This window comes from Chlorocebus sabaeus, chromosome 3 (assembly GCF_047675955.1).
Source record: "Chlorocebus sabaeus isolate Y175 chromosome 3, mChlSab1.0.hap1, whole genome shotgun sequence".
NCBI lineage: Eukaryota > Metazoa > Chordata > Mammalia > Primates > Cercopithecidae > Chlorocebus > Chlorocebus sabaeus.
The window spans coordinates 5,016,984-5,042,136 of record NC_132906.1 but is presented as its reverse complement, the minus strand read 5'-3'; the positions used below and the strand labels follow the sequence as shown (position 1 = coordinate 5,042,136).

Genomic DNA, 25,153 nt, shown 5'->3' with positions numbered 1-25,153 from the left:
GGATACATACAAAAATGGAATAAATTAGAGGGTCAAGGAAAAGAGTCACATATATGCTTAATCAGTTTCTAACAAAAGCACAGGTATTTCAATGAGGAAATAATAGTATTTTTCACAAATGATGCTGTAAACCCTAGATAACTATATGGGATATAAACTGGACCTCAATCCTTACCTCATACCATGCACAAGAATGGATCCCAGACTTAAACTCACAAGCTAAAACTATAAAACTCCTGGAAGAAAACACAGGAGTAACTCTTCCCAGTCCTAGAGTAAGTACGTATTTCTCAGAGAGCACCAAAGCTCTAATCATAGCAAAAGAAAAAGAAAATGAGAAAAATTTGGACTTCAACAACAACAAACTTCTCGCTCTTCAACAGGTGTTTATACTACTTTTCTATTGTTATAAAACATATTAACAGAAATTTAGCAATGTAGAATACCACACACATTTATCATCTCAGTTTCTCATAAGAAATCCATGCACAGCTTAGCTAAATCTGCTGCTCAGGACCTCATGAGGCTGTAATCAAGGTGTTGGCTAAGCCGGGGTCTCACTTGAAGGCCTGACTGGAGAAGTACCTGTTTCCAGCCTTCCTCAGGGTGTTGGCAGGATTCATCTCTTTGTGACTGTCGGACTAAGGTCTCCATTTTCCTGCTGGCTGTAGACTTGGCCACTCTCGGCTCATAGAGGCTGTCTGCAATTTCTTGCCACATGGCCCTCCCCATAGGCCTTCTCACAACATAGCAACTTCCTTATTAAAGCCATCAATGGAGAAAAGTCTCACTCCAGTCTGCTAAGATGGACTCTTGTATGATGCAAGGGAGTGACATTCCATTACCTTTGCCATATTTTACTGGTTAAGATTAAGTCACAGGTTCCACACACACTCAAGGGGAGGGAATTAGGCAAAGGTGTAGACAGCAGAAGGCAGGAATTACTGGAGGCCACCCTACGGTCTATTTTCCCTAACACTGGTAAGAAAATGGATGGGCAAGACAAAGATTGGGAAAAAAAAAAAAATATTTGCAACAGACATCTGAAATAGGGTTTATATCCAAATTACATATTTAGAAAACTCTTAGAATTCAGTAATTGTAAAAAGCATAAAACATGTTTTTTAAAATGGGCAAAAGTTTGACAGAGACTTCAATAAAGGAAGGTTTTTAAATGACCAATAAGCACAAGAAAATCAGCATGATTAGTCATCAGGGAAATGTAACTTACAGTCACAATGAGATATTATCAATAACACATATCCACTAGAATGGCTAAAATTAAAATGACTGACAATACCAAATAGTGGTGAAGATATGCAAAAATGAGAACTCGCAGGTAATACTAGCGGGAGTGTAAAATGGAAATTGTTTGGCAATTTCTTATAAAGCTAAACATATATCTTCCCTCTAACCTAAGAATGTTACTCCTAGGTATCTACCCAGGAGAAACAAAAACAGATGTTCACTAAAACTTACACAGAAAAAAACGCCTCATAGCAGCTTTATTCATAATAACCTCAAACTGGAAATAATGAAAATGTCCTGTAACAGGTGAATGAATAAACAAATTGTGAAATATCCATAAAACGAAATACCCAGCAAGCAAAGGAAGGAACGGATGATACACACAGCAACATGGATGAATATCAAAATACACTGTGTTGAAGCCAGACAAAAAGAGTCTTCATATGAAATTCTAAGCAAGCACAATTAATCCATTGTGTTAGAAAGAAGGTCCATGGTTGCCTGGGGAAATGGAGGTTTGGAACTTTCTGAGATCCCGTAAATGTTGAATATTTTAAATGGAGTGGTGATTACATGCATATATACATTTGTCAAAACATATCACCATGTACACTTAAAATGGGTACATTTAATTGTATGTATGTAAACTATATCTCAATAGAGCTGATTTAAAATCATTACCTGTGACCAAGTTGTAACAACTGCCTATTAAAGCCAAGTCTGTGGCAGATCAAGCAGCTACTGAAATATACCATTAGGGCAGAAAGAATACAAGATTAAGGATAGGTCAGCCACTTCTCACTGCACTGGGAAGTTTAAAGAATGAAAATTGCAAAATCAGAGACCAAGAAAAAGTCAGAAGACAGTCCCTATGACAGACTAAGAGAACCTCTTCTCTCATAGCAGCTCGACATATGCAGCCTAAAATGTTAATTCTGTGGGTTGTAGAATTCAATGAATGTTGTAGTCATAGACTAATCAGGTCTCTTCCATGAAAGTGAGGGCACTGATGGGAAAAGTGGGACCTTAAGAACCTGAATGAGGACATACATATTGGTTTGAATGAATCCAAACCAATTGACCTTCAAATCCCATTAGCTCTCCTTGGCCAACAGCATCAGACCCTCCTCCTTTCTCTCTGTACTGTGTCATGCTGGGGGAACATGTATTGACCCTACTTTTAATATTATGTTCCGTACGATTAGTAGGGTGAGGATAAACAAAGAGACTACCCCATGCAATAGTTCAAACTATATAACCTTTTCTCAGAAAAATATTCCAGAGGGAATCTGCAGATTCTGTTTCCCAAAGTCATCCAGGGGCCCAATCTAGGGAAGCAACTCTGATTTTGCCAATAAATAGCCCCCAAAGTAGCTCCAGCCTTATACCATTTTCAGCCAGCAAAATGGGAAGAGCTGAGGAACCAGGGCAAGAGATTTCCTTCTCGATGGGTAATGCACAAGGGTCGCACCTCACTTCTGCTCACATTCCACCAGTGATAATTTAATCTCATGGCCACACCCATCCACAGGGATGCCGGAAAATGTAGTCTCTGCCACAGGCGTCATTAATGAATTTTTATCTGATTCCATTTTCGTTGCTCAGTAGCCATTCCATCAGTGACTGTACATCCTTTTGTGTTAAAGAACGAATGCTTACTCTGAGCAAACACATCTTTGCCAGTACATCTTTCATTTGATGGCTTCTCAACAATAACCTTCGGTTTTATTCCATAAGCTGGAACACGTTAGAAACTACACTTTTATCCAAATATGTAGTAAATCTCTTATGTTTCACAATTTGTTCAATTGCTTGTTTCTTAGAAACCCTGGAAAGTGCCATTAATTCATTCCTTTTCACGGCTGAGATATACATATATATATATGTGTGTGTGTGTATGTGTGTGTGTGTATATATATCACAGTTTCTTTACTCGTCTGATGGGCATTTGTGTTGGTTCCATGTTTTTGCAACTGAAGTGTGCTGCTATAAACAGGTGTGTGCATTTTTTGTATAACGACTTCTTTTCCTCTGGGTAGATACCCAGTACTGGGATTCCTGGATCAAATGGTAGTTTTACTTTTAGTTCTTTAAGGACCCTCCACACTGTTTTCCATAGTGGTTGTACTAGTTTACATTCCCACAGTGACCTGGATGAGACTGGAGACTATTATTCCAAGAGAGGTAACTCAGGAACGGAAAACCAAACATCGTATGTGCTCACTCAAAAGTGGGAGCTAAGCTATGAGGATGTAAAGGCATAAGAATGACACAATGGACTTTGGGGACTTGGGGGAAAGGGTGGGAAGGGGGTGAGGGATAAAAGACAACAAATTGTGTGCAGTGTACACTGCTCAGGTGATGGGTGCACCAAAATCTCACCAATCACCACTAAAGAACTTATGTAACCAAATACTACCTGTTCTCCAACAACCTATAGAAATGAAAAATGTTTAAAAATACACACACGCACAGAAACTCTGGCAAGGTTTTGTATAGGTCTTCTACTATATTCGACTTAATTATTGCTGCACTGTGTTCTCTATATTATTGCAGCAGGAAAACCAAATGCTCTCCAACTGACTCGGCACTTTTTGTCCTTTACTAACAAATATCAGAAACATTTATCATTCACTAATTTGCAGGAGATTCTGTGAAATTTTAGAGTAAATGATTAGATTACTATATTCTTCAAAAAATAAATTGCTGGTAAAATTGTAGATTTTTATTCTCTTACTCGATTCTTAGTTTTTAAAATCTCATTAATTCCTACAATTTCATGTTACCACACCTAATATTTCAAGACACCATGTACACTTAGGACAAAAGTTCATGGTTCATGATAATAATCTTGTGAATAATTTTGAAATTTGCTTAATCTGTCAGATCAGATCACTGTTTTAACTATCAAGTAGCTAAAAGAGTTGGAACTGGCACACACATTGAGCAAAGCCAAATCATTGCAGCTTCTGTTTACAATATTGTTATCCTCAATTCACTTTTTTTTTTAAACAGGAATTCTATTAAGTCAGCATCTGTGAGAGTCATTTTAATGAAAACTAACTCTGGTCCACAAGTCCATTTAACTAGTACACATGAACGGCAATATTTCACAATTGGCTAAAAGCAAACAAAAGAGTGGGAGTTCCAGCAGCAACCTTTCTCACTAAAATGCCATGCCTCCCTCCTCCTACCCATTCCTCTCAGACTGATTTCTGGTCAGTGTGCCAGGAAAAAAAATTGGGGATGCCAGTGGCAATCCTTATGTATTATCAGTAAAGCTAATCTCTCAATACTTTTTAACTGAAAAAATAGGAAATCACAACTTTTTTCCTGCATTTTAACATATCATCTAGTGTCCCCCTGGGGTGACTACCATCACGCTGCCTTGTTCAAAGACCACTGATCTCTTCTATATTATGCAGCTTAGATGTTATTTTAGCAGCGTATGAGAAACTCAAAACACAGAGATAAATCCTAACTGTTTACAGTATCTAGAGTCCGAACCCGGCCATACTTACTGGTCTGGTGAAAGTGATGGGGGCCAGGTCTGGAGGTTTGAGGTTAGCCCCTTCTCCCCTCACACTTATATGAGAGATGAAATAAAGAGAAGCCAGGCCAAATGCTTCTGTTGGGCCTTTTTCTGTGTCCCTGTCTCGTCTACATCATCATTGGAGCCCTGAGACTTAAAAACTCAACCTGGGAGTTCCACCAAAGCTCTATTGTATAATTTATTGCCCTAGAATCCTGCTTGTATCCCCCTCACCACCACCAAATACAACTTTAATGAGAATAGGAATGGGTTTAATCCAACTAAAGCATGAGAGGGAGGAGAAAGGAAGAAGGAAAATCTTCCTAAGTAGATGCTAGTCAGAAATATGGAGTGCCCTTTTGAATAATGAACAAAAACAGTATATAGAAAGGGCACCTCTGCTCAGTAGATACTGAATACATTACAGTCATTATACTAAAAGATGAAGTTCAAAATTGGTTAAGAAAGAATCATTCTTAGGAGGTTAAACTAAGGCAAGTCTGCTACATAACCATACACAACCTTCTTAGTTTGGCATCACAAACCACTCTTTGGTCTAGGTAAAACAGAAGTCTCAATGTGCATGGAGAGTCCATCTCTTGGAGTCCAGAGAACATCTGTTATAAGGGGAAAACGGAGGCTCATTTCTGAGTTACCTCCAGAAAAAGGAAGCTTTTTTCAAGATTATAGATACCTTTGAATCAGAAAATCATCAGAAAAAAAGGAAGCCTCAAGTACAGACACTGTGGCTGTGTTCATAAGGCACGTGCACACATCCAAGGGTTCTGGGAGTCTTCCTGCAGGAGCACTCTACTCTCCCGTCCACTGATGTGCTGTTTTGGCTTACTCATTTTCTATTTCTCAGCAACATCAACTTGTGCTCAGCCCCTCATTGCTACTGTAGCCACTATCTCATCAGCATGACTTTTAAATAGAAGTTCTTATGGATGACTAGAAAATTATCTTAAGCTCGTTCATTCACTCCAACATTTACTGAGTGCATAATATTTACAAAGCAAGGTCTTGAAGGTGGAGATGCCCGGCTTTTTTTTTTTTCAATCAGGTTTTCAACCATGACCTTACAGTCTAAGGGACTAAAGAGAGGTAGAAAAAAATATGTTATTTCATAACACCAAAAATAAAACCTGATTAAAAAATGGGCAAAGGATTGAATAGACATTTCACCATAGAAGATATACAAATGACCAAAAGGCACAGGTAAAGATGTCCATTGTCACTAATTAGGGAAATGCAAATCAAAACTCCAATGAGATACCACTCTCAAACCCATTAGGGTGGCTACTATTAAAAACCCAAAGTGTTGGCAAGAATGTGGAAAAATCACAAACCATATAAAATGATGCAGCTGCTGTAAAAAAGACAGTATGGCAGTTCCTCAAAAAGTGAAATGTAAAATTCCCATATGATCCAGCAATTCCACTTTTGAGTATATGTCCCCCAAAAATAGAAGCAGGATCTCAAAAAGACATTTGTATAACCACATTTATAGCAGCACTATTCACAATAGTCAAAAGTTGGATTGAGACCATCCTGGCCAACATGGTGAAACTCCATCTCTACTAAAAATACAAAAATTAGCCGGGCATGACGGTGCGTGCCTGTAATCCCAGCTACTCAGGAGGCTGAGGCAGGAGAATTGCCTGAACCAGGGAGTCGGAGGTTGCAAGTGAACTGAGATGGCGCCACAGCACTCCAGCCTGGCAACAGAGCGAGACTTCATCTCAAAAAAAAAAAAAAATGTTGAAAGCTACTCAACTGTCCACTGATGGATTAATGGATCAACAAAATGTGGTATAGGTATGCAATGGAATATTATTTATTCAGCCTTAAAAGGAGGGAAATTCTGACACACGGTACAATATGGATGAACCTTGAAGACATTATGCTACATGAAATGAGCTAGTCATAAAAATCACAAATACTATACGATTGAACTTATACGAGGTACTTAGACTTGTGCAACTCACAGACACACAAAGTAGAATGTCTGCGAGAGGATGAGGTAGGTGTGGGAATGGGGAGTAGTTGTTGAAAGGGGCACAGAATTTTAGTTGGAGAAGATGAAAAGAGTTCCGTGGATGGATGGTGGTCATGGATACACAACAATATGAATATACTTAATGCCACTGAACTGTACAATTAAAGGATGTATTTCACAATAATTAACACACACACACACACACAATTAGTATTTCCAACGATGAGAAGTTCCATAGAGAAAAACAAAGACATGTGTGAGAGGGAGTGCTGGGAAGACTGAAACACACTTGGGTGGAAGAGAGGTTTCCTCAGAGCATGTGAGAATTAGACTCCAGGAGATGAGGTATGAGCTGGGACTCTGGGCTTCCTGCGGGCAGCAACATGAACAAGGATAGGAGGTGTACCAAGATGAATTCTGAAGCACTCACATCAGAGGGTGGTCTCTTGCCAGTGGTGCCTTGGAAACACACAGAACTAGGGACTCTCTCCTGCCTCCTGCCCTTGGTCTCATGAAGGGATAGAGAGTATCCTGGTGTTCATGGTAGGAATTATAACCTTCTCAATTTGCAAGTATAGAAACCTCTGTACTTTATTGCCTCCCTTTAAAAGTGTAATTAGCCGTGCCATCTGCCCCTGGCATTGGCTAAATATAAGTATTAAATATACTGCCTCGAAGGGTGCTACGGGTGCCTGCCAGTAACAAAGCCCTTGTTAAAAGTTCTGACAAATGGAATCATTGTTCAACTCATATTTTCATATCATACCACTTCACAGGTTGCTGGTGATCCTCAAATCAGCTCCCACTGCTTGTCTCTTCAGTGGCTTTATGCCGTGATGGGGTGGGTTCACGTGGCGGCATTGGGACATCAGAGAATTAAGTGTACATGTATCCTATTACTATATAAATGTATTATTATTATTTCGAGACAGAGTCTCACTCTGTCACCCAGGTTGGAAAGCAGTGGTGTGATCACAGCTCACTGCAGCATCCATATCCCAGGCTCAATCAATTCTCCAGCCTCAGCCTCCCAAGTAGCTGGGACTACAGTCATATGCCACCATGCCTGGCCCACTTTTCCATTTTTTGTAGAGATGGAGTCTTGCTGAGTTGCTGAGGCTGGGCTCAAGCGATCCTTCTGCCTCCACCTCCCAAAATGCTGGGATTATAGACATGAGCCCCTGAATCTGGCCTTACTATATAAGCTTAAACAATGCTTAACACTTGAATATTAGCTTTATTCTAAGGTCAGTGCTAGAAAGAAAATCATACACGTCTCCTTAGTAACTCATAGTGAAGTTAACCATCATCATTTAATGTAGGTCATAATAGGTTCCATTAATATTTCATATTTAATGATTAAAGCTAAATCAGATCAAAACTATCCCATTTTAAATGCACAATTCTAGATGAATAAAAGTATTACCACGAGGCAATAGTCTAAGCTTGCTGTTTTGATGTTTAAAGATAAGGCTTTCTGACATCCATTCATAAATATTAATACAAACAGAAAATAAACACAGTTTTTCATAATTGTTTTTTAGCAAAACATGATGCCTGATTATCAATGATAGCAGAAACAAAGAGTTTAATACTGTTACAGCAAAGCGAATACAACTTTGAAAAACTACTTACATCCAAAGAGTCCTCCTTCAATAGGATGAGGGCCATATTCTGCGATACCAATCGGCAGGAATACCCTGAAATGCAGGAAGAGACAATGTGTGAATTTTTCTTTCCTTCTGTGAGCTCCTTAAATTCAACCTCCTTGATTCTGCCACTTTAAGCCTACTGGCTCACACAGAGGAACAGGGTAACAGTGAGGAGTAGGACAAGTACATTGATTTTGACTCTTGTAGACAGATTGAATAGAACTAGTTGGGAATGTCTTTATAACTAAAGGCTAAAATAAATACTTTCCAATTTTCGGTGGAATTTTCTTTCTGTTATCCTTGTATATCATTAAGATAAGCCCCGGATTGTCTAAAGTGACAGTGAACACTTTAGGAAGGCAATGGACCCCAATGGTGCCCCTCAATCAGCCTACACATGCCCACTGGGATAGCCAGCTCCCTCCCTCCCTTAAGACAGCAGCCAGTTCTCACAACAGGTTTCAAAGGAATACACTGAGGAAGTCACTTTTCCTGTGAAAAATTTAAAGTAATCCACATTTCAAAAAAGTCTTTTTTTGGTTGTTACTATAAAAAGGCTTAAAAAAAAAAAAAAGGCTTATTTGGAACAAAAGTACTCCTAGTTCTTAACAATTTCCTTCTCATTTTTCAGTCAAGTTATCTACAGGCTAAGCAAGATACTATTTTCTGCTTTCCCTCCCAGCAGAAGACCGTATTTTCCAAGAAGCCTTGGGCTGTTTTCTACCCACACTTTGCCCTGGGTGAGCACTCGCGGACCAAGCCGAGCCCCTCTCAGGATGCCTCCCCTCCGATCCACACCCTTGGTGGGGAGGAGAGGGCTCTAGCAACTCCAAGACCAGAGGTGCCCACCAGCGCACTGGCCTGTCTCTCCGATCACCCTGCCATCCTCAGTGCCTTGAGGGGTTAGCGATCACTTGTGCTTTCCACCAAACCCCAACTCAATCTCTCTCATTGAGTAAAGGCAAGAAAAAAATCCTTCTCCACCGAAAATCGGCCCTCACAACTAGTTTTGTCTCGGCACCTTAAGGCAATGGATTAATGATTATAGAAAAGGGAAATCAACCATCAGCCTTCAAGCAAACAGGTGACAATCTCAAGGAAGGGCTTGGCTAGTCCTGTTCCTACGGCCACGGGGAGCAAGGATTCTCCTCACAGGACAGGGAAGAAGACGTCCTTCTCACAGACGCTTCACATGGCTAGAAAAGAAGATGGCATTTACCATTTACCTGAGGGACAAGAAGCAGAACTGCTGCATTTATGTGCTCAGACCTACTAGCAGGTTCTCTTTTCATCCCCAAGAAATCCTCATAACAGGCACAAAATGAAATTCAAGATAGACAAAAATTAAGACCAAGAAAAACCCTGTTGTGGCTTTTTGGGGGAACGAAGGGATTGAAGGAAACAGTAAAAAAAATTTCGTTTGTTTATCTGAGAAAGTACATCCTTCCTAAGGACCACCATGTAGAACATTTCGTAAAGCACCTCCGAAGATCAAATTTTAAAGGGCAAAATTACGGCTTTTCGTCCAAATGTGAATTTTTGAAGGCAACATGAAAAAGACATAGCCAAGGTTGTTAACAACAGTTATCTCAAGGGAATCAGATTATTTCTCTTGTTAAAACAAACACATTATTGTTTTTAAAGCCAAAACAAACTGAATAATTTTAAATCACAATACCACATGGGCAAATACCTGTTAAATCTCTTAAAAAAAAAAAAAAAAAAAAAAAAGAGTGGGGAACAAGAAGCAATTTTCTATACATTTACAAACTAGTTCAAGTCTGTATTTTAACAACAGTGATGGATAAAAGTGAGACCCTCTCAAAATGTCATTAAAAGCTCTGCCTGGTAGGACTAGAATAATCGAACTCTTTGTTTCCCATTAAAATTTTACAAATGCATTCTTCCTTCCTATAAGTTCTTAGATTAGGTCCAGAAGGGAGGTCTACATTTTCTTTTCACTTGCAAAGAGGGATATTGCAACTTTAATCATTTCCCTCTATGTTAGATTTACTCTTTCTTCATCCCCAGAGACTTCCAGCAACTTCATGCAATGTAGACTGTTACAAATTTAGTGTAACTAATGCAAAAAGATTTACTGGTAGTTTTTCATTTGAACAACAGCTGCAGAAGCTGGCTGTAATTTTTAAGCCCTCGCTTGCTGCTTTATTTTATATTTTTCAATTTAAGCAAAATGCCATTTGACAACTGAAGCTACACAAAGATATTATGGAAAAACTCTTAAGTCTTTTTTTTCCAGCCATGGCTGGGGGAGAGAAAAAAAAAAAAACACAACTACTGACACTTTCATGAATTTAAATGTACAAAACTAAAGACTTCTGAGAAGAAACAGGGTAAGGGTGTTGCTGCTGCTGTTTTTAGTTTGGATCCAGAAGTGAGATTTTGCTTAGAGAATTATCAGTCGGAGCACTCGCACTAGACAGACCAGGGAAGTTTAACCCAGTTAACTGTGGCTTAACTAATGTAGCAAATTAAATTGTGTCAATCCACATTTGGTGTGCTTGATTTCTAATGTTTTTGGATAAAATGAGATCAACTTTTGGAGAAGAGCCAGGTATAGAATGTCAGTCCACACTTGTAAATTGAGGTCTACTTCTTTAATCTCGCAATCTAACAAGACGGCCATAAAATGACTGAGAGGAGAACCTCTGGGATTTCATTTTTTACTGTAGTTGAAATTAACAGTGTACTACAAAAGGGTTTAGTCTTTCTACTACCTGAGTACAATCAACATTCAAAGAAACCAAAATATTACAGAGTCTATGGTACTTACAGCAGGCCTTGATTTTAATACAATAAGATAATGCTTCACACTAGAAAATACTACCAAACCAAATCTCTCAGCTCTCTCAACCAGTTCCCTCAAAAACGGAGAACACTGGTTTTGATATCAAATCCAGATTTCTCTGGAGACATTTTTGAACAAGTCAGGAACAATGTATCCTTACAAACCAGGTATCCTGAGATCAGGAATCCACCAAGCTACCCATCACAGGATTCAACGTGGTACCAACCCGCAGTGAACATGCGACTGGTTCTCAACAGCTTTACAGATAATCCGGTCAGTCAGTGTCTGCACGTATGAAAACCACTGGCAGACAACAAGAACGCATGACGAAAGATGGTCTCTTTTTTTTGAGATGGAGTCTCGCTCTGTCGCCCAGGCTGGAATGCAGTGGCACCATCTCGGCTCACTGCAAGCTCCGCCTCCTGGCTTTAGGCTATTCTCCTGCTTCAGCCTCCGGAGTAGCAGGGACTACAGGTACCCACCACCATGCCCGGCTAATTTTTTGTATTTTTTTCTTTTAGTAGAGACGGGGTTTCACCGTGTTATCCAGGATGGTCTCGATCTCCTGACCTTGTGATCCGCCTGCCTCTGCCTCCCAAAGTGCTGGGATTACAGGCGTGACCCACTGCGCCCGGCCTAAAAGATGGTCTTTTAGGCTATTCCAGGTAGGATCAAAGGAGCCCGTCCAGAGCCCCTTATCATCCAGAGAACCAGGGAGCTGAGGCCTTGGCCATGGGGCACACGCCTGGGCACCTCTCCCTCGAGCCCCTTCAGGCCCTTCTCAGGAACCCTCGCCACACAGAAGAACGCGCTGCCTCAGCCTCACCTCACGGCTCCTCCCCAAGATGGGACATCCTGGCCCATTCTATTCTCTGTCATTTTTGTTTTAAACAAATTCTGAAGGCTCAAGTTTTAAACGTGTCTCATCCAGGAAGACTCCCCTGGTCCTTTACAACCCCTGTTGTTCCTTCTGAGAAATGAACATTGTGTGTTGTGGTTAAGCGCTCAAGATTTTCAGCTTTCTCACATCTGTGTGACCTAGGCTAAGTTACTTCATCTCTCTGTGCCTCAGTTTTATCTTTAAAGGGGGATAATGCCTTTTAAATTCTCCAAGGGAATTAAATATAAAACATATGTAAAGGACTTAGCGCAGTATCTGGCACATAATAGATAATATTTGCTAGTAACTATTACAAAAGCCAGTCATGATTAACATCTACACTGCACAATTGGTGCTTCCTCATCTATTGCATTCTCTGACTCGTCTCATAATTAACTCGTGCCCCAAGTGTGGAATGGAAGTTCCCCAAGCTTATCGTGGAGCACCTGGCAATGTCAGCTGCAGGTCATCAAGAAATACAGGACTGAATCTTCCGTGCAAAACAGCAGTAAGATTGACAGCATTACCAGTGTCGCCACCCTTACAGTCTAGCTTCACCTGAGAATGGCAGCTCACCTTCCTTTAAACGAACAAGAAAATGTATGGGCAACTACAGGAGGGGCAAGTGACATAGTGAGTCACTTCCTAAAATTAAATTTCAAAAATAATCTACATGTATCTCACATCATCCTATTGTTTACCTTAAATATACACAATATAATTTATTAACGTTTTAAAAATAAACCTCTAAGACCGTAAGAAATGGTTTAAAAGTATCAAATGATGGGTAGCAAAATATAGGGAGGGTGGGGAAAAGACTTGAAATTTCAATTCAGAAATATTTTAAGAGGAAAGCTAATACCAATTTAACTACTTTAAAATGGAATACACACTAGGATTTTGTTCTCACTCATCCTACATCCATTAAAAAAAATTACAGACTCTGAAAACTCCACATCTACTGCATAACTATTTAATAGATGTTTTATCCAGTGGTAATAAGGAAATGACCACTGCGAGATTTACCAGGGCTACATCTGAAATTTCACTTTAGACCAGCTGATGCCAAACTTTTAAGCTAGAAGAGAAAATCGCCAGCTCCTCAAAACACAGCTAGTTAGCATAAATTCAAGCCCAGCGCTGCAGGATTCTGGCAACATGCCCATTTCAAACGACTAAAACCTATGCACAAGATGATTGTCTATCTACATAAAATTCACTGGCTCACAGGAGACACATATGTCCTGGTACTTGATTTGACTAAGTGTATTTTTTTCCCAAGGTATGAACAAAATGTTAAGCTTTAAAAATAAATTCTCAAACTATGAGATAGATATACTTAAAAAAAAAAAAAAAAACTCTAAAAAGAGCCAACACCCTCAAACACCAAAGATAATTAATGTCACCAAATCTAAAGATGAACTCTTACGGTACATACTACTAAGATAATGCTGTCAATTAAAAGAGTCAGAGTCAACAACCATAAGGCATCCCCATTTCAGAGACATTAACATGTAACAACAATGTGCGCCTTGGAATAGATTAAATATACTACCATTCTCCATGGTCTTTTAAATCAAACTTCAGAAAACATTTTTTGCAAAAGCTATGTGAATCCCTCTAAATAAGCCCCACACCAGAAGTCAAGAACCCTGAAATCTAGTAGCAGTTTGGTCATTAAGTAGGGTATAGCCCTGGGAAACGCAGAATTTCCTCCCCTAGCTATAAGACTGTTCATATGTAAAGATTTAAAAAAGAGTTTTCAGAACTCCTGCTTGAAGGTGATCTTGAAGCAAGTGCCTGGCACTTGCCAGACACTCCATTAATTTGCTCTGTTTCCCTTTTTTCATCTAGAAGGAGAACTGCTAGATACTTGATCTTCCCAAGTATCTTCTGGATACCTTAAAACCCACACAGGATGCATGAAAATGTAAAGTATTATGGGAGACAAGTCAATAATGGTTCATACTACCAGGGGTATGAGGGCTATGTGACGAGAAAAGGCTTAGAAACCCACCCTGTATCTACAGCATGACCTCATGCTGCTGACAGCTGCCACCTGTGGTCTGGCACTGATAAGTCTAATAAAATGTCTGGATGTATATGCTTTCCTGAGCCTTCTGCATCATTTGTAGGCTCAACAGATACTTTAAATCATAAAACGACATTTAAATTCTCAACATCACCCAGGGCTACAAGCTTGAGTTCCAAAGGCGAAGTGAAGAAACAATTCAGACATAGCTCTCTCAAAGAAATCAATTCTCCAGCTGTTAGAAGCTTACTTAGTAACACCCAAGATGTGTTTGAATCTGACTGATACACTAGATAAAATGTGAATAGAGAAAGCCTCCATGGTAAACGTAAGACTTTGACAAAAAGTCATCAGGTTATAATAAAGCATCATCTTCTAGTTGTCTTAGAGAGTACTTGCTAAGAAAGATCAGTTAACAGATAGCAAATGATGTGAGTGCTTCTGGCACCAGCACTACACATGACTACACCCTCTTAGAAAAAAGTAAAAAATAATAACAATCGTTATTTTTTAAAAATTGTTTGGAATGGTATCAATTATCTCATAAGGCTCAGAGCAGCCTCATCGCATACAAGTAAAACTTTCCTAGTCAATTAAAAATCCATTTGTGGATTATTTTTCAGTGCTTTTCAGTGCTTTTCAGTGTTTTTTCAGGGCTTTTCAGGGCTTTTCAGTGTTTATCCCAAATTTAGCTAGATAGACTCAGGTATAACAAAATTAACATGGAGAAAAAAAAAAAAAAAAAAAAAGGCTGCATGTGCTCCCAGGGGCTGGGCAGTGTAGTGTGGATGAGAGGCAGTGAGAGGGAGCCGTGGCCCTTTTCCAGCCAGGGCACATCCAAGAACACACTGAAGGTAGTTTAGTCTAGGGCCAGCGACATGCATAGGTTATTAAGCCAGCAGGAACACTCAAGATTTGGAAAACTAAGAAAGGTTACCACTTTATAAATCAATTTTTTTTAGAAAGTCATCATTTTACTAACCCAAGATACTATATTTTACGGCCCATCATCAAAAAACTCTATCCAGGCTATATGGTGACAGTAGGGCAAATTTGAGGTATTATTTGCAGGTTAAAGTTATCATACAGCTCAATTTTAACTTGAGGAGTTACCCACTCTTTTTTCACATTGCTCTTAGAGGGTGGAAGGCATGCCACTTACATTTTAGGTAAGTATTTCAGGGTGGCAGTCAACTTAGCATGCCATCTGTGATGAACAGGGGCCACAGATCCACAGCAGGTGTTTTAGGCCAAACTTATATGAAACATAACACGTAAAGGGCCAATCTATATACTTACACAGAAACGCAGTATACAAAAAGCAAATGTGTTATTCTTCATTTGTAAAAATGCTAGCCGACACATCATCAAAGGGCTGTAAGCTTCGGTTTGTATTTTCTAGTAGCAGTGATGATTCTGCACTAAAATACCATCATACTCTTCTCCAAAACCATGCATCTGAGTGACAACCAGCACAAATCCAGGGACAAAATCTATAGCTGGTTTTTCAGGGACTGCTTATGAATCCTATGTCACTCTCTTGTGAGCTTAACTTCAGTTGTTTGGGAGCCCACCTTCCATTTAATTAGCTATATCCCTGACCAGAAACGATTACATGGCTTTTGTCTTTTTTTTTAAATCCAATTTACCCAAGAAGGCAGGTATTATTTACAATTGAGGTTATAAGAGAGACAAAGATGATTCAAAGATAAGGTTTTCAGGAAAGGGACACAATTGGATTATGTTGAGAATATTCCAAGACGACTCCTCTGAAGAGCACTACAGTCACTTGAATACAGAGGCTCTAGCAGGCTTCTTCCTAACACACAGAGCACAGACATAGAAACAGGTATAGAAATAGAGTCTACTTCGGCCGGGCGCAGTGGCTCACGCCTGTAATCCCAGCATTTTGGGAGGCCGAGGAGGGTGGATCACGAGGTCAGGAGATCGAGACCATCCTGGCTAATACCGTGAAACCCCATCTCTACTAAAAATACAAAAAATTAGCCGGGCGTGGTGGTGGCGCCTGTGGTCCCAGCTACTCAGGAGGCTGAGGCAGGAGAATGGCGTGAACCCAGGAGGCTGAGCTTGCAGTGAGCCGAGATCACGCCACTGCACTCCAGCCTGGGCCACAGAGACAGACTCTATCTCCAAAAAAAAAAAGAAAGAAACAGTCTACTTCTAGCGAGATATTATAAGTTATGCAGTCCTTATGTGTTCATTTTACCACATATGTACCAGGTCTTGTTACACCATAATGGTGATCAAAGTACCAGATAGACCAGGCATGGTGACTCATGCCTGTAATTCCAGCATTTTGGGAGGCCGAGGCGGGTGGATCACAAGGTCAGGAGACCGAGACCATCCTGGCTAACAGGGTGAAACCCCAACTCTACTAAAAATACAAAAAATTAGCCAGGTGTGGTGGCGGGCACCTGTAGTCCCAGCTACTCCGGAAGCTGAGGCAGGAGAATAGCATGAACTCGGGAGGCAGAGCTTGCAGTGAGTCGACATGGCACCACTGCACTCCAGCCTGGGCAATAGAGCAAGACTCCATCTCAAAAAAAAAAGTGCCAGATAATGTTTAAATATTTCAAATAATCAAGATTAGATTTTTTAAAAAACGAGTAGCTTCAACTCCTTTTCAAACTTAAAATGTGCTCCTTTAACAATGGCATAGTTATCCTGACTTAAATTCCTTTTCTTCAATTTTCATCTCTGTGATGCTCTGTAGCAAGGAAGTTGTCAACCAAGCTGGGCAGGGAAAGATGTAAGGCTCTTAGAAAAGTCCATTAATGGGCAAAACCATTAAAATGGTTATAATTACATAAAATAATAAGGCATATTTAAAACCTAGTGAAAACATGCTTTCTTAGTCTCAGACTAAAATCTTGTGAAGAAAGCAGTAAGAAAATCGAAGCTGTCAAATCATGAATTCTATGCCCTATGTAATTGTGTCTAACCCTTTTCTAGGAACTATGATGGTTTTAATGTTTGTAACAGGAATGAGGGCATCTTCATTTGATTTGGGTCAATTTTTCTTAGCCTTGTGAATGAAGAGTCCTATAAAACACCACGTGTCAATGAATTTGAGAAACATTTAGACAAATTTACAAGATACTCAAAAAATTGTAATACAAAAGCCAGCATCAGGAAACTATTTGTAAAAATCATTACCTATATTAATCGCAGTTTCTTGTTTGTCTCCTGTCAACACCCATATTTTAATTTCTGCCTTCAACAGAGTTGCGATGGTTTCTGGAACTCCTGCTTGAAGGCGATCTTCTATGGCTGTGGCTCCAAGTAGCAGTAAATTCTAGATTGAAAAAATATCCTCAGTTAAAGATTGGCACATACTCTTTTTCTTTTCTTTTTTTGAAACAGAGTCTTGCTCTGTCGCCCAGGCTGGAGTGCAGTGGCCGGATCTCAGTTCACTGCAAGCTCTGCCTCCCGGGCTTATGCCATTCTCCTGCCTCAGCCTCCCGAGTAGCTGGGACTACAGGCGCCCGCCACCACGCCCGGCTAGTTTTTTGTATTTTTTAGTAGAGACGGGGTTTCACCATGTTAGCCAGGATGGTCTCGATCTCCTGACCTCGTGATCTGCCCGTCTCGGCCTCCCAAAGTGCTGGGATTACAGGCTTGAGCCACCGCGCCCGGCCAAGATTGGCACATACTTAAGAACATCACTAATAAATTCTGACAAAGAAAGGCAATCAAACTGTTCTGAGACAGTTGTTCTATTTCCTCTATTTTACACCTGTGTCTGCAGATGGCATCTGGATGGGTGGCATTTCCAAATGCCTTGCAGTGATGGACTCACTCTACAGACACAGGCCAGCCAGTACTCATCACTGATTTCTCGACACAGGGACTTGTTAGAACAGAAACCATCTGGCAGCACAGCAGATGGGCAGCTTATCCCAAGGACACTGACAGTACCTGAGCCCTCCCTTTCAGTCCACAAATGAGTAGCACATTATATCACATTTAACAAATGATGAGAACTAATTCTAGATGATACAGCAAAATAGGAATAAGAGACTTGTGGTGCTAAGGATTTAACAGTGAGAGAAAAAGAAAAACATCCAAGTATCCTAAGATTGAGGGTAGCTACAAAACGTTGCACCTTTTGGAGCTCTTTAAGGTCCAGGGCAGATCAGCTCACACTGAGGATGGTTGTGGATGTGTGGTTCCCTCCAGCTGCCTGTGCTGTGCCTGCTGGTCTGGCAGATTTCAGAGACTACACAAAGGGCCTGCTCCATGTCCCCACATCCCGAGTCTCTCCAGGATAAAGCACCTCTGCTTGGTCACAGACTGTGGGAAGATCCAACTACCTCTTGAGCACCCACCATACGCATGTCACCTATTTAATCACTTTTTTCTAATTCTAAAAATAATGTGGGCTATTTCCAGTAAAACAGGGCAAATAAACACCTGAATTCAGTTTTATTCAGTTCATTTTAATTCAGTACATTAAAATGACTGAATATACATAACTGAATATAAAACTTAAACCAAAAACGGAGTATAAAAAAGCAGAGGAGAATTTTTTAAAACCAACATAGGAATGAAAAAAAGTAAACAGGTGATGTTTTCAAAGTTATGGAAACTGGGCCAGACATGGTGGCTCACACCTGTAATCCCAGCAGTTTGGGATTTGGGAGGCACAGGCATGAGGGCTACTTGAGCCCAGGAGTTTCAAGACCAGCCTGGGCAACATAGCAAGATCCCATCTCTACAAAAAAATATGAAACTTAGCCAGGCATGGTAGCATGATCTTGTAGTCCCAGCTACTCGGAAGGCTGAAGTGGGAGGTTAGCATGAACCCAGGAGTTTGAGGCTGTAGTGAGCTATGACTGCACCACTACATTCTAGCCTGGGTGCTGGGTAACAGAGGGAAACCCCATCTCTATATTAAAAAAAAAAAGTTATAGAAACTGGAAATTGGATGGCCCTATGGCTGCCAACATGAAACAGAAAAAGCTGAAATCTGGCTCCCACACTTGAAGGAAACCAATAAATTGAAAGTGAGCTAATGCCTTAGGATAAACTGAAAAGAACAATAACAATAAAATCAAAGTAGGCAATGTGGAGTAGCAATTGCAAAGCTTAAGTATCATTAGAGTAAGTTAGTGCGAGAAAGCTTAGCATTACAACATCTAACCAGCCTCCACAGCATTCTGATTGCTCCTCTAACTCAACAGCGTGAGCTAATCTCCTTAAGCCTAATCTTAAGCAAAGTCATTGATGCTGTTTTTGACCTGATATTTCTTAAGCTATCAATAATGCTTAGCTGAGGGTGGCTAGACCTTTCAGAGAGACCATGCACATCAAGTGCTTCCTAAAGTAAAGAAAATGACTCAGAGCTACTGGTCCATTAAGACACAAGAAAAGAGAACATCCCTACGTAGTGAAAGGATTCCTGATCAAAGACTTTGTGAAATAGGTGATTAGGTCCTTCATGGAGCTGTAAAGACTGTGTTGTGTGCGGTTACCTTCTCAATGATCTCGTAACACTCTTCCAACCGTTGAGCTCTGTCCTTCAATATGGTGCTGGCTTCCTGATAGACTTTCAGCCACTCCTCATACTCATTCTCAGAGAGATCAGCATAAGCCACACAGAGAGTCCGCAAGCCTGCAAGACAGCCACCGGTGAATGGAGGCAGGCAGAACGCGTGATCTCCTAGGGGACAGCCTGTGCTCCCTTTCCCATCAGCATGCTCAAAAAAATTGAAGAGACTCGGTACTTTAGGTCACTCTAATTCAACACTCCCACATCTACCGAGGGAAATTTAAAAACAACTCGCCTGTATTCTAATATAAACTCCCTCTTCTGTGAGTCTGAGAGTGCACAGGAAGTCAGAAGAGTGAATTCTGCCTGGCGGAGAAGGTTCAGGAGCCGTGCATGATCCATGCAGAGTAGGCAGCTTTCAGCAAGCAGAGGAGGTGGGAAGTGTGTTTCAAGACAGCAAGGAAAGGCCCCGTGTGCTATCTCATGAAAGATCCAGGCTTTCAGGCAGCCACACCCATGCATGTGTGTCAGTGTGTACTCACATGTGCGTGCATGCAGAGCCAGAGGCCAGAAAGCAGCCGTCAGCACTTCAGTATGGCTCCAGCTATCATGACATTCGCTAGCAGGAACCCCTGATTCCAGTGTCGTTTGCAGCCTTCCAGAGAACTCCTTTCCTGCTCACTATGGGTTCCATGAATTATTATTTCCTTAAGTCATGGATAAGCCAGTGACAAGAGGACACCAAGAGAGGGACAGGAAAACCACCACGAGTTTTCTGAGAAAGGGACTAGTAACTCAAGGTGATTCTACACGCTGTGCGTTGGCCTGCCTCTCCCTCTGCTCCACTGCTGGTGAGTGACAGAGGCATCTACGGGTAACTGAGTTTGGATTTGGTTATGCATCTTGTCACTGCCATGGGCACAGGAGGGGATGGGGCAGGCACTGGAAGAATGTGCTCCTGGAAATCAAGACAACATGCTTGAAAGTACAGCTCCAATGGCCAAAAACAGCATTTCCAAATTCCACTTACCTTCCGTGGCAAAGTATTCCAGATGGCATAATGTTTCCTCCATATATTTTGAGTCTTTTGAAAGTCTCTCAAAAATTACATTATCCTATAAAATAGGGAAACGTTGTGACTGGCAAACCCTTCAGTAAACCTTCCAGCCAGCACGCTAAGCACGGCTTTGTTTCTGTTTATCTAACATGCATGAGAATACCCGAGTGGGTAAGTAGGAATTTAGCATTTGGCTGGGCTCAGGCATGAGCTTTGGAAAACAAATTGGGTATGAATGTGTCCAACAAAACCAAAATCTGTATCTTAAAAGCCAAACAAAAATATGCTGGGGAGAACCACAAGTACGGGAGAATCATCGGAACACAAGGGGGCCTATATTCACCAAAATTTGCAAAACTCATATCCCAAAGTTTATCAGGTGCTTGTGCAGAAGGGGAAAGAGTAAAATGCACATCCTAAGTTATTCAAATACAATCTTGCTTCCCAACACGGGAGGCAATCCTCAGCATAGAGGGCACAACCCACTGGGCACTGAACTCAATTCTGTCGAGAAACACACCGGTGCACAGCTCATCTGCCTACAACTATTTCCATGACTGACAAGAAGGGTTAGGGGACCAGATCCCACAGATAATCCATCAAATATGTTACAAATTGCATAGTTTTAAGGCTTCTAAAAAATTTTTTTAAAACTCAGTTTGCTTTTGGAGAGAATTAAATCCTGTAAAAATAAAATACACCTATGCAGCATTTTCATATGTACCTCTTCTATACTGACAGCCCTCCTCTACCACCTCACACTGACACCTGTTGTACTCGATGTGGTACTTAGAACACAACAGCAAATGAATAAACAAAAAGTTTTAAAAATATATCATATGAGAACAAATCCTAGGAGCTCAATTCAAGTCATTTTACCATAAACACAGAATTCTTTAGCAAGTCCAAATATAATATCTTTAGAATTCCCATGCATTCCTTCATTTGTAAAAAGCTCTAGTCATCGTGTACTCAAATAAAACCACCCTTCTTGCCACAACTGGTAAAGATTAGTAATACTGTCAACCACTAATTAATCCTAGGAGAGCTTTGTATTCTTGACATAGTCAAATAAAATAAGTTTAATAATTCTTTCCCTCAATACATAAGACAATTTAACAGGATCTAGTCTTAAAATTAAGATTCATAAGCAATAACATCTTTCCTTTGAAATAAACCATTTAGATTTGGCTACTAGAAGGTATACAGGACACAAAGCCTGACCTAGGAAACTGACTAACAGGGGCAGTAATCACGCAGCTACACATGGGCATTGCCTTTGCACCTACGACACGGCTCTCTATAATATACGAAAAAAAAATAACAATTGAGAAGAGGTGCTAGAGAACCAATATATATCAGAGTACTTAAGATTATCATAGGTCAACACAAATTACTTTGACTTTTCCCAAAGTCAAAACACAATGCTGGTAAAACTGGAATCAGAATTCAGATTCCAAGGATTTCGTATGACACACGGAGTCACTGTTTCTGAAACTGTGACCGGCTAAAGGTAAGCTTTGCACTGACCATCTTTGCCACACTGCCCTGAACCACCATTATCTTCAGTGGGCTTTTGCTACGAAGTCAGCTTCACAGCCCACCTGAAAGAGCATTTCCACTCTGGACAAACAGTCATGGAGTGATGAGGAAAGCAGTTAGGAAAAGCAGTGGATTCACAAAGCTGCCAAGAACTCTGCTGTGCGCACCGCTTCTCCGATACTTACAGCCCCTTTACAGTAGAGTCGAAGTCGTCCTGAAGGAGTTCGGACAATTACAGACATTCTTTTTCTGTCACTGGGAGAGTGGGAAAAAAAAAAGTCTTCACTGGTCTGTTTACAGGATGCACATCCCCCAGCTGAACACCGGTCAAAACAAAAGATGGTCTGGGGTTCCTAAAAACGGCCAAGGTCTATCTTTCCCTGCCTTTTTCTTCAAAGTAGGACCTAACTGTGTATCTCCTACTCTTTTTATTTACATTTAATGAACATATGCCTATTTCTTTCCCTGCCATGAAAATGAACTAGCACTGCTATCTGCAGTAGGAAAAATAGAAAAGGAGAATTCTAGCACTGACAGTCCACATCCGATTGACTTCTGACTCTACTCTCTAAAAATATTCTTTATTTTCCACCTCTAAACTATCAAGTAACGTGCCTAGTAGGTACAAAAGTGGGAGACTCACTATAGAGCCACTTAACTCGGAAGCTCATCCCTGTGTCATCTTTTAACTGGAGTAAAGAAACCACAAATCCACAGAACACTCCCAATTCAGCACCAAGGAACTCTCTCTCCCCTCACCGCAGCATCTACACTTCCTCACACGTCTTTCCTCATGGCCCACCCTCACCCACCGAGTCCTCAGTGAGTCTCCACCGCCTACGAATTCTTCTTACTGCTCTCCGTCCACCTGTGCAGCCTCGCCTCATCTCCCACCAACACTCCCATGCACGACTGCCAGGCTTTGAGCACAGCGGGACTCACCTTTCTCCTCTTGTACACATTCTGATCCTCCTTTGCCAACAACATTTCAAACTCCTGAAGCACACTCCAACTACAGAGGGCCCTACACCCCCCATCTCTGTGGCCTTTCAGTGTGGTGGTTCCCGATGGACTATAAGTCTCTAAGAGTGGGGGAGAGTCTCTCTTCAGTTCTGGATAAATTCCCACATTCTAAACCATAGCTCTCTAGCTGACCTGGATTTGCTTTCTCTCTCAACCATCTTACAGGTGGGCACTCCTGGCCGTACTTAAAACCCATGTTTCAGTTTCTCAATGTGTAAAGTAACTACTTCAAGGGAGTATTATCAAGATTAACAGGCACTGGGAAAGAGATGAGTCCATGAAAAACAAATAGACTTACCACTATAGCCACAAATTATCTTTCTGTTCCTTATTCTCCCATAAATACATTTTAATACATCCTTGTGTCTCTATCCATAGTCACCTGTTTTTATCTAACTCTCTTTTCTCCTCCTCCTTGCCTGTCCAATAACTGCTGGTCCCAGTTAATGCAGTCACAGGGCACTGCAGAGTTTCCAACAAAAGATGGGGCACGAAACAGTCTGGAGAGATGCCTAGCACGTCGCTCACCTCCACATGCAGGGACACTGTCACCACTTCCTACATGAGCCACCACCGTCATCAACCATCCCTCCTCCCCTCCCCATGGTTCCAAGTCCAAGCCTGCAGTCCTAAAACTAAAGACTAGGGCTGGAAAGTATTTCCTATACAAAGATAAAAAACTAATCCTTATTTTAAAATAGCTTATAAAACAGAGCAAACAATTTGTGAATCATTTAACAAAGGTTATTGAAAACTCCAACTAATTTTAATCATAGGAAAAGATGCTTTTGAGATAGCAACAGAACTTTGCTTTAGTACTGACAACTCCATGTTAAAAAGAGGCAAAGAAACAAAAAATTAAGATATGTTTCCTTATAGCAATGAATGTTCTATGTGAACAAAAAAGTCCAACAAATATTCCTGGGTCTTACTTTTCAAAACTGTACTGGGGAAGAAAGCTTCCGAATAAGTCCAGGAAAACTGCCCTACGTGGACCCAGCCTCTAATGAGATGAACTGATCTCATCTGTCATCATTTGTCAGTTTCTCAGATCTCCAGAGGAGTGCTCAGATGGAGTAAGAGGAATGACCTCATGGGACTTGGGAAACGCCAATGAAAATAATGCCCTCATCACACGCTCCAAACTATTCAGACATGTCTGCAGCTGCTGATGCAAGAACATCAGGCTCTGGAAATCTAAAGAAAAAGGAGGACATGGAAGTAGAGCATTTCTCTTGAGTAAAGCAAAGAAAAATAACCTGCTTCACTTTCCTTAATGAAAGTCACAAATTCCAAGGAGAAGAGAGTTTATGGAGATACATTTATTATATTTAATACTTAAGTACTATATTGGATCATACCATGCAATCATGTAAACACTCTGATGAAGTTGGGAAATAAATATAATTATTTTATTTCAAATGTATGAAAGAGAAACATACCTAGAAAATTCCAGGACATTAAGGATTCCAAACGTTTGTTCCTGTCCCATCTAAACGAAGAAAAATAGGCTCTTACCCAAGGTGCAGAGTATTAAAATCACAAAGCAATTGTCTCCAAAACATAGACGTAGGCTCTCTCTTCCCACCTTCTAGCCCTTTGCAACATGTACTGTTTTCTCACAAGTCTGGTGGGGTCAGAGCTCCCTCTTCTGGTGGAAGCTTCTCATGTTTCTTCAGTGCTATGGCTGGCCTAACAGTTGACTGGTGTAGACATTTCCAAGAGATGCAGATAAAGGACACCAGCTGCCCAGGTCCATCAGAAACCTTTGGCCCAGTTATGCTTCTGAATTCAGGATTTTACAAATTTTATAAAAATATACGCATATTCTAGACCATCTACCATAATGTCCCCAGCAGGGTCTGGG

At 40.7% G+C, this 25,153-nt stretch overlaps 1 protein-coding gene across 3 annotated transcripts in view; it reads right to left on the bottom strand.

The window, feature by feature from the left end:
• ATP8A2 (ATPase phospholipid transporting 8A2) overlaps positions 1 to 25,153 on the bottom strand; it is a 636,199-nt gene that overhangs the window by 413,520 nt on the left and 197,526 nt on the right. For all 3 annotated transcript variants that reach the window (XM_008021766.3, XM_037986897.2, XM_037986898.2), the window contains 6 exons: positions 24,729 to 24,778; positions 22,449 to 22,518; positions 20,695 to 20,779; positions 19,648 to 19,787; positions 17,330 to 17,468; positions 8,415 to 8,479 (listed from right to left, as the gene is read on the bottom strand). In XM_008021766.3, the coding sequence (XP_008019957.3) occupies positions 8,415 to 8,479; positions 17,330 to 17,468; positions 19,648 to 19,787; positions 20,695 to 20,779; positions 22,449 to 22,518; positions 24,729 to 24,778 (549 nt within the window). The remainder of the gene's footprint in view (positions 1 to 8,414; positions 8,480 to 17,329; positions 17,469 to 19,647; positions 19,788 to 20,694; positions 20,780 to 22,448; positions 22,519 to 24,728; positions 24,779 to 25,153) is intronic.